Source organism: Lipophrys pholis (genome assembly GCF_963383615.2).
Source record: "Lipophrys pholis genome assembly, contig: SCAFFOLD_36, whole genome shotgun sequence".
Classification (NCBI taxonomy): Eukaryota; Metazoa; Chordata; class Actinopteri; order Blenniiformes; family Blenniidae; genus Lipophrys; species Lipophrys pholis.
Genome location: NW_028292098.1, coordinates 332,501 through 342,997, shown reverse-complemented (window position 1 = coordinate 342,997; position 10,497 = coordinate 332,501). Strand labels below are relative to the sequence as shown.

General features: G+C 44.5%; 1 protein-coding gene across 3 annotated transcripts in view; it reads left to right on the top strand.

The window, feature by feature from the left end:
- Positions 1-2,156: 2,156 nt before the first annotated feature.
- LOC308128182 (NLR family CARD domain-containing protein 3-like) overlaps positions 2,157-10,497 on the top strand; it is a 180,592-nt gene continuing 172,251 nt past the window's right edge. For all 3 annotated transcript variants that reach the window (XM_080493887.1, XM_080493889.1, XM_080493888.1), the window contains exons 1-5: positions 2,157-2,359; positions 2,718-4,503; positions 4,584-4,757; positions 9,251-9,418; positions 9,683-9,865. In XM_080493887.1, coding sequence (XP_080350013.1) covers positions 2,167-2,359; positions 2,718-4,503; positions 4,584-4,757; positions 9,251-9,418; positions 9,683-9,865 — 2,504 coding nt within the window. In that variant the 5' untranslated portion in view covers positions 2,157-2,166. The remainder of the gene's footprint in view (positions 2,360-2,717; positions 4,504-4,583; positions 4,758-9,250; positions 9,419-9,682; positions 9,866-10,497) is intronic.

Here is a 10,497-nt window from a genome sequence, read left to right as displayed (position 1 = left end):
TTCCCAATCATCTGATTGTACCTCAATAACTAGTTTATCCAGGGATTCCTCTGCACTTTTACACACTTGGAGGTGTTGGTGAAACAAAGACCTGCAACATACCTGAGTGGTGAATTCATTGCGATCCGTCTGTCTCGCTGACTGAGGAATTTCCCGGCGAATCTTGTTGACTGTGCCGAGGATGGTGGTTTTCCGGCTAAGCAGTCGTCTTGCCACTTGACAGTGATATAAAGAAATTGTCAGTAGTAACAGCTCTGCCCTTGTCCATGAATGGTTCCATCAGCCTCATCACTACACTCTCGGACAGTCTCTCCCCACTTGGTCGACTGGGGTCCTTGCCAAGATATGGGAGGACATTGCAGATGTACTTGGATTTCAAGTCACAAGCCACCCAAAATTTGATCCCAAACTTGTCAGGTTTTGTTGCAATATACTGCAGAAAAGAGCAGCGAGTCTTTGATGGGAAAAGTTGTTCATCTATAGTGATGTGTCGACCAGGGTTGTAGGATGCTATGCAGTTGGTGACAAACGATCCCCACACATTGGAAATTGCAGCAAACTTATCAGTCTCCGCTCGTTCACTCCGCGTGAACATGTCATCAAAGCGTAGGTGTCGCATGATGTCTTGGAAGCAAAGTCTGACTGAGAGAATCAAAGTCTCAGTTCTTCCATGTATCTTCCATTGTTCCAGTCAGTCTGTTCCTGATGTTGTGTTTGTTTTTAGCTCTGACTCTGGGTCTCCATCCAGCTGTGTGTCCATGAAGAGTGACGGGTCTAAGGACGCATCCTATACCTTTAAATGTGGAGCAGGAAGTGGTGATGAGGGGTGAGAATCAGTGTTTGTCTCAGGATTCCTCATCACACCACACAGCAGCTTTAACAAAGTCAACATGTTTCTGCAGCGTGAGCCAGCAGAGCTCCCAGCTTCTCCCTGGTGGCTCCGCCCCTCAGCATCAAAGACATCTGGACTCCACATTTATGGTGAGAACACGTCTCCATTCAACACTTTACTGTCACATCATGAGACAGAGGAAGCTGCTGTGACTTCCAGCTGAAACATGAAACAGACACTCAGCTTATTAGATCCATTCAGGTCCAAAGTGAAACAGTCCAACCTTCATCCAGCTTCCAGGCTTCACTGATGCTTGAAGCTGCTTCTGCTGGAGATCCCACATGAAGTGTGATTTGGCTTCACATGTTGTCCATCCTGCTCTCTGCACTGGATTTACACTCTGTGACGGAGCGCTCCTGAGCGCGCCGTCATGCCCGGAATGGAGCGCTCTTGAACGCACCGTCATGCCCGGAGCGGTGCGCCTTTCCTCTCTCCGCTGGCGGAGAGAGCCGGTGCTGGGAGCGCGCGCACAGCGCTGTCAGTGTTGTGGGAAAGATCAACTCCAGAAACTGATTCCCGGGTCCCTGGACATGCTTCCCTGCTGTAGGCAAAGTAGGGTGCACACTCTTTGCCTACACGTCACACAGACATACACGTCACACGCACACACACACACACACGCACGCACGCGCACACACACACACACACACACACGCGCTTACCTGTGGCTGGAACTGTCAAACGGAGGTACTTCCGGGTTCTCGGTTAAGAGCGCCTAGTGGCGCGCAAAAGGAACGGGGTTATACCATTATAGTGCGGATAATTGGTATACCCTATGGTAACGGGCTTAAACCGGCCTAGAGCAAACCGGTATAAGAAGAGCTGGCCCGAGGCACAATTATGTGAATGTTTCAAATCACGTGAAGAACATTTGTTTTGCAGTTACTTAAATTGTGGGGAAAAAACCCTGTAATAAATAGTTGGTTTACCCGAGGGAGGGGCTTATAGTATAAAGGAGAGCTCTGCTCACTTAAACGGGGCTGTCGCTGAGCCTAGGAGTATGGTGGGTTGTCGAGCTGGGAATAAGAACATGAATGTCCTCTACCGAACTAGTTGTTTGTTTGTTTGTTTTGTTTGTTTGTTTCGTTCTAGTTTAAATCCTGCACTGTAAATAAAAACCACCTCAAACTGCAGTTTGCCGACTGGCCATCATTTTTGCATCGTGTTCTCTTTCTGAAAACTGGACCCGTGACACACTCACATCTCAATATGGCTTCAGTTTCAGCTCAAAGTCAACTCCAGATGTTTCTCTGTTCCAGCTGCTGGAGGACAACATGGTGACTTTCATGAAGAAGGAGCTGAAGAAGATGAAGAAGCTCCTGAGTCCAGATTACCCAGCATGCTCAGAGAGTGAGAGGGAGGATGAGGATGAAGAGCAGAGGAGCAGCAGAGAGTCATTTCTGAGGATCACCCTGGACTTCCTGAGGAGGATGAAGCAGGAGGAGCTGGCTGAGCGTCTGAGGAGCAGTAAGAGGATTTGATCTCATTTCACAGGATGGAGATGAAGCTGAAATGTTCTCAGCTGGAGCAGAAAGCAGTCAGAAACAGAGTCCATCCAGAGAACACAGGTCATTTCCAGGTCCGACACAGAAAGTGTGAAACAGGCAGAAAGTCCAAAACAAGCAGCAGAGAAGAGGAGACACAAAGAGAGTTCCTGAACTCTGCTGCTCATGTGAGGCAAACATCTGCATCAGATCAGAGGCTGTTTGGTCTCCACTGAGGAGCTGGATGGAGCTGATGGAGGAGAAACATCTCCACTAACACACTGTCATCTTCACATTCAATGTCAAACACACTCAACTCATTCCTGCTTTCTTCTTTTCAGGAACTTCTACTGGAGTCTGCCAACAGAAGGGGAAATGTGCCCTGAAGAAGAGGTTCCAGGTTGTGTTTGAGGGGCTCTCTAAAGCAGGAGAGGCCACCCTCCTGAAACAGATCTACACAGAGCTCCACATGACAGAGGGAGGGACTGCAGAGGTCAATGAGGAACATGAGGTCAGACAGATTGAAACAGCATCCAGGAGAGCAGCCAGAGCAGAAAGCAGCATCAGACCAGGAGACCTCTTTAAAGCCTCACCTGGAAGATCTCCACCAATCAGAACAGTGCTGACAAAGGGAGTGGCTGGCATTGGGAAAACAGTCCTGACACAGAAGTTCACTCTGGACTGGGCTGAAGACCAAAGCAACCAGGACGTCCACTTCACATTTCCATTCACCTTCAGAGAGCTGAATGTGCTGAAGGAGAAGAAGTTCAGCTTGGTGGGACTTGTTCATCACTTCTTCACTCCAACCAAAGAAGCAGGACTCTGCAGCTTTGAAGACCTCCAGGTGGTCTTCATCTTTGACGGTCTGGATGAGTGTCGACTCCCTCTGGACTTCCAGCACCCTGAGATCCTGACTGATGTTACAGAGTCCACCTCAGTGGATGTGCTGCTGACAAACCTCATCAGGGGGAACCTGCTTCCCTCTGCTCGCCTCTGGATCACCACACGACCTGCAGCAGCCAATCACATCCCTCCTGACTGTGTCGCCATGGTGACGGAGGTCCGAGGGTTCACTGACCCACAGAAGGAGGAGTACTTCAGGAGGAGGTTCAGAGAGGAGCAGCAGGCCAGCAGGATCATCTCCCACATCAAGACCTCACGAAGCCTCCACATCATGTGCCACATCCCAGTCTTCTGCTGGATCACTGCTACAGTTCTGGAGGAGGTGTTGAAGAGCAGAGAGGGAGGAGAGCTGCCCAAGACCATGACTCAGATGTACATCCACCACCTGGTGGTCCAGGCCAAAGTCAAGAAGGTCAAGTATGATGGAGGAGCTGCCACAGATCCACACTGGAGTCCAGAGAGCAGGGAGATGGTGGAGTCTCTGGCAAAACTGGCTTTTGATGAGCTGCAGAAAGGAAATCTGATCTTCTATGACTCCGACCTGACAGAGTCTGGCCTGGATCTCAGAGCAGCCTCACTGTACTCTGGAATGTTCACACAGGTCTTTAAAGAGGAGCAAGGCCTGTACCAGGACAAGGTCTTCTGCTTCATCAATCTGAGCCTTCAGGAGTTTCTGGCTGCTCTTCATGTCCATCAGACCTTCATCAGCTCTGGAATCAACCTCCTGGATGAACAACAACCAACAGTCCTGATGAAGAACAATCTCCACCATCTCCATCAGAGAGCAGTGGACGAGGCCTTGAAGAGTCCAAATGGACACCTGGACTTGTTCCTCCACTTCCTCCTGGGTCTTTCACTGCAGACCAACCAGAGTCTCCTCCGAGGTCTGCTGACACAGACAGGAAGTAGCTCACAGACCAATCAGGAAACAGTCCAGTACATCAAGGAGAAGCTGAGTGAGAATCTGTCTGCAGAGAGAAGCATCAATCTGTTCCACTGTCTGAATGAACTGAACGATGGTTCTCTGGTGGAGGAGATCCAACAGTCCCTGAGATCAGGACGTCTCTCCACTCATAGACTGTCTCCTGCTCAGTGGTCAGCTCTGGTCTTCATCTTACTGTCATCAGAAGAAGATCTGAAGGAGTTTGACCTGAAGAAATACTCTGCTTCAGAGGAGGCTCTTCTGAAGCTGCTGCCAGTGGTCAAAGCCTCCAACAAAGCTGTGTACGTGGTTCATGAACAAATATGTAGAACTGAGTCCATGACACACATTGAACTGGTTTTCATTGTTGCTTCTTCTTCAGGTTGAGCAGCTGTGGTCTGTCAGAGAGAAGCTGTGGAGCTCTGTCCTCAGTCCTCAGCTCTCAGTCCTCCAGTCTGACACATCTGGACCTGAGTGACAACAACCTGAAGGATTCAGGAGTGAAGCTGCTCTCTCCTGGACTGGAGAGTCCTCACTGTAAACTGGAAGCTCTCAGGTTCTGACATTATTGATCATTAATATCCACCACTCTCTGTTCTCCTGCTCACATCTCTAGAACATCAGCTAAACATCTCAGTAGAACACTGCAGCCTCTTGATATTTTCTCCTCTATTAATCAGGAAGTAAAACTACAAAGTAAAGTTTCCAGTGTAAGTTCAGGTGGAGAGCAGCAGCTTTACTTCCTCCACTCACTGTGTTTGTGATGCTCCATGTCACAGAGTTCTGCCTCAGACTCTGACACCGACACGACTACGAGCAAGAACACCACACATGAGACAAGCACAGCAGCAGCAGGACACTCACTTCAGGTGTGCTCCTGTGGCTGGATGATAATATCATCACTTAGGAGGCTGAGGATCCACCAAGGAAAGAGAGGAGGATGAGAGAGCAGAGGCAAGAGCCTCACAGTGACCAGTACTTCTTATGAAGCAACCAGTCAAATCAGTGGAGTGAAGCACAGCGACGGGACAAAATAGAATAGAATAGTTTATTCTAGTGATGGCCAGATGAAGCTTCATGAACCACTGTCTTTACTTTCTGACCCTCAAACAGAACCTGTGTATTTTTCTTCTTCTCATTTTAAATGAATATAATCTTAGGAATCCTACTGTCACTACTTGCTGTCTTATTAATGTGTAGAAAGGTGAATGAAATGTCGACCTCTTCTATGTCAGGAACTCTGAAATTCTTCATCTTTTATGATTAATTGTGTTAATTGTTATTAATTTTACTATGAATTCAAATTCCAATGAATAGTTTTGTACAGTACATCTTGATGAGACTGATATAAATTGGCATCATTTCCTGTTAAACAGGTGGTGCCCCGAGGTTTTCTGATGCGCATCAGATTCCATGTTTTGTTCATGAGTCATGACTCTTTGATCAATACTAATCAGTGTAGCCACAGTTAGTTTGAAAAAGTAATCCAAGTACTGATTACTAGTTACTCCTTTTTGCCACAAACTCAGTTCTGATCACTGCCTGACCTCCTGCTGATACATATTTAACCTTTAACCTTCATTAAACTAGTGATCTATTTATATATTTGCACTATCTGCTCTATCTGCTCTATCCGACCTTTTAATTACCCCCCCTCTGGGGCAAATAAAGTATCTGATTGATTGATCGATTGATTGAAAAAGAAAAAAAATACAAAAAGAGTTCAACATCTCTGCAGTTCTTGTTGCAATGATATGGTTTAGTGTTGACATTTCTTGGTTCCAATTCTTTTGTGTCACCTGAATTAGTGAGAGTGAGTTTGTCTGTGATTGGCTGAGGGTGGAGAAGGGGGCGGGTCAGGTCAGACTGCATGCTCTGTGTGTGTCTGTTAGTTTGGAGGAGAGAACGAGCAGCCGCTTCTGTTTAATAATAAAGTGTCTTTGTAGAGAAGAAACTCATCCTGCTGGACGCCACAATAGTAATGCTACAATAGTAATGCTACAATAGTAATGCTGCAATAGTAAGGCTACAATAGTTAGGCTACAATAGTAACGCCACAATAGTAACGCTACAATAATTAGGCTACAATAGTAACACTACAATAATAATGCAACAAAAGTAATGATACAATAGTAACGCCACAATAGTAATGCCACAATAGTAATGCTACAATAATTAGGCTACAATAGTAACACTACAATAATAATGCAACAAAAGTAATGCTACAATAGTAATGCTACAATAGTAACGCTGCAATAGTAACACTACAATAGTAATGCTACAATAGTAACGCCACAATAGTAAAGCTACAATAGTAACGCTAAAATAGTAATGCTGCAATAGTAATGCTGCAATAGTAAGGCTACAATAGTAATGCTACAATAATTAGGCTACAATAGTAACACTACAATAATAATGCAACAAAAGTAATGCTACAATAGTAACGCCACAATAGTAATGCCACAATAGTAACGCTACAATAATTAGGCTACAATAGTAACACTACAATAATAATGCAACAAAAGTAATGCTACAATAGTAATGCTACAATAGTAACGCTGCAATAGTAACACTACAATAGTAACGCTACAATAGTAATGCTACAATAGTAATGCTACAATAGTAAAGCTACAATAGTTACGCCACAATAGTAACGCTACAATAGTAAAGCTACAATAGTAAAGCTACAATAGTAACGCTAAAATAGTAATGCTACAATAGTAATGCTACAATAGTAATGCTACAATAGTAACACCACAATAGTAACACTACAATAATAATGCAACAAAAGTAATGCTACAATAGTAATGCTACAATAGTAACGCTGCAATAGTAACACTACAATAGTAAAACTACAATAGTAATGCTAAAATAGTAACACTACAATAGTAACACTGCAATAGTAACACTGCAATAGTAACGCGCATGGACTTAATATAAGAAGTAACTTTAATCTGATTACTGGTTTGGAAATAGTAACACGTTAGATTACTCATTACTGAAAAAAGTGGTCATATCACTGTTACTCATCATCATCAACAGTCAAATTGCCTGATGTACAACCAGTGTTCCCAACAACATCAACTGTTTACAAACCAATCAGGACAACAGACGGTAATACAGACGGGTTTGGACTGAGGACTTAATGGAGTTACCAAAATAAACTTAATGCACTTTTCCTCTAGTTCCTACTGTAGGAGCCATTTAAGGTTTCATATGGGTTTGTTTGTTTCTGTTTGTGTGTGCCCTCCTATTGACTGGCCATTTGGGTTTAGAATGTATGTTTGCCCACTAGGTGGAGCTAGGGTAAGGTGGAGGTTCTAACCTCCACCTAATCGATGCCAGGTGTGCAGACACAGTTTGTGAACCGGGCCAGGCAGAGTGGCAGTAGGAGGAAACATTTATTGTGTTAGGGGAACTCAGTATTGGGCGAGTCATTGAGGACAGGAATCAACAATTGGACTGTGGATATCAAATAAATACTTTGACATGTCCAAAGTAAAAACTGCTGATTGGACCTGATCAGTGTTGCTCCTGAATACGTTCTAAACAAGTTACCTGTCCTCACCAGAGCGGCACCTTAAATAGGTTAAGGTGCTGCTCCACCTCCTCAGCCTTACTCCACTTGACTCTACTCACTTTTGACACTTTTCCACAACACACGATTTTCCCTGCTACGAGGTACTTTCATGGTAGACCGTAGTACACTGAGGTTCCAAGCGAGCGAAGACGAGGAGACGGCAGGCTGCTCATTCACCCGCCATTTTTTAAACCTGAACACAATAAAAAACAAAAAACAACCAAAGTCTGCAGCTGTCCTGGTGAACGCTGTTTAACCACATTTCCATTAGAATTTAAAGTATCGTATGGTTTGTTTTTCTTATTTTAACTTCAGTAGCTACTAACAGCTTGTGGCAGAAGTCACCAGTTAACAGGAGCACCAGTGAAACCGAAACACCGGACAGTGAAGCATCACATCGGGGTGATTACTTGTGCATGACGGAGAAAGCTCCGATGACTCCGCCCACGCCGTGGTCGTTCTATTGTAATGGAAAACAAGTGAGGCTGAGTGGAGTAGAGGCAAGGCCAATAGGGTCAAGTGGAGTAAGGCTGAGTAGGAGCTGGTGGAAAAGAGCTATTTATTACAAGTGACTGGGAATCAGAATATCTAGACAACAATGTGAATAAAGCTGTAAGAAATGCAGAATTAGGAAGAAATGTTAAACAAAGAAAACAATAACAAAGATCTTCTATTGATCAAAGAAGGATTAAAAGATTCTGTCAAAAGGAAAAATACATGATACAGAGAATCTATAAAACACAAAAGAAGTGGCAAATAAATATGTGAAATATAAAAATACTTTAACTACTACTGTGAGAATGTTCATATATCTACAAAAATAAAAGTGGTGAAATGTAAGAAAAGCAGAATCCTATTAAAGACACATGGAATCTATTAAAGAGTGTAAAGAGAAAGACCCAGAGACATTTCATTAGTAAGGAAGAAATCATAGAAATTATTATCAAAAGTAAAACCAAATCTTCAGATTGAGACTAAATGGAGATGAAAACAGTAAAGAGGGTGATTGAGTTTATCTCCAAACTACTGACTCACATCTGGAACCTTTGTCTTTCCAAACTGGACAATTTCCTGACAAAAAGACTCAAATCAAAGTGAAGTACAAAACTAGAACCAAAGAAGATTGAACAAACTCCAGGACAATGTCTCTGCTCCCACAGTTCTCACAAACTAAACCATGAATGAATGAATGAATTGTGTCTCTCAGAAGAATGATTGTCTCCACTGTCCCCGTCTCTCCAACCAAACACTCTGTAATGAATAGAAAGAAGTAGCAGGACGTCCAGCTCCACTCCACAGCTTCACTTCAACATCTGGAACTGAAGACATGAACAAAACATGTGGACCTCCATGTCCTCTTCTTCACGTCCACATGAAGCCAAAGTCAAACCCAGAGAAGACGATCTGAAGCTCTGAGGTCCAACAAAGTCCTCATAACAACGTCCTGTCCTCTCTGTGTCTCATTACAGCCTTTCTTCATGTCAACTCTCCGACTGTGAAGTGATCTCCTCGGCTCTGAAGTCTGACTCCTCCCATCTCAAACATCTGGACCTGAGTGAGAACCAGCTGAAGGATTCATCAGTGAAGTTTCTGTGTGCTGGACTGGAGAGTCCAAACTGTAACCTGGAGACTCTGAGGTCAGTTCACTGTCTGAAGTTAGAATGTGTTGAAGTCAAACCTCTGGGAGGAGTTTAGGAGGATCCAGATGTTGGAGGACAGAGATGGACTGAGCTCTGCAGCATGTTAGTGATCAGCATGTTGATGAGACTCTTCTCCTCCTGGTGGCTTCAGCTGTTTGGACTTTACATTTCTAAACTCTTCCAGTCTGAACCTTCTTCAGTCTCAATGACTTCAACATCAAACTTTGTCCTCTAATCTCACTTCTTTCTCTCTTTATTCAGCTTGAGGGACTGCAGGTTGTCAGAGATCAGCTGTTCTTCTGTGAGCTCAGCTCTGAAGTCCAACCCCTCCCTCCTGAAACATCTGAAACATCTGGACCTGAGTAGGAACCAGCTGCAGGATTCAGGAGTTGAGCAGCTGTGTGGTTTTCTGGAGAGTCCACTCTGTAGTCTGGAGACTCTGAGGTCAGACTCCATGTTTGAGTTTGTGTGCAGTGAAAGTTGTGTTGACACTAAAGGTCAGACATCAGGCTGATATGAGATGATCCACACTGAGGATCTCCATGAGAAACTGAGACTTCTTCTCTGGGCTTTAGTCCTGTGACTGTGGCAGAGCCGTGTGGAGCTCCACATTTCAAAGCTTGGTAGAAGAAGCAAGGTGCTGCAGTGGAGAATTCTCCGTCAACCTCTGACACGCTCCATGTTGAGCTTCAGCTTTCAAAGCAGGCTGATCTCTCCTGGATGAAGAGTCACTGATCTCCCAGCTGGAGCTCCAAACTCTCCCTCACTCTCAAACTCTGGACTTGTTGGCTTGATGTCCAGTAACCTTGGCTGTTGACTTGTCCTCCCACTGGACACTGCTTCTGTTTGCTGTCACATCAGTTCAGCTCCAAAAGAACAAAGATCCCATCAGTGACAATAAGAAGCTCCTTCTTCTTTCACTTCCTCGGGGCTCCAACCTTCTTAAGAAGAAGAGCTGGAGAACAAGGATCAGTCTGATCAGTCTCTTCTAAATATGATCAGCTGCTCATTTCAGCTCCTGGAGCAGCCCAGCTCTCTAAAGTATTATTGCTCTGAATTGAATTAGAGGAGCTTTG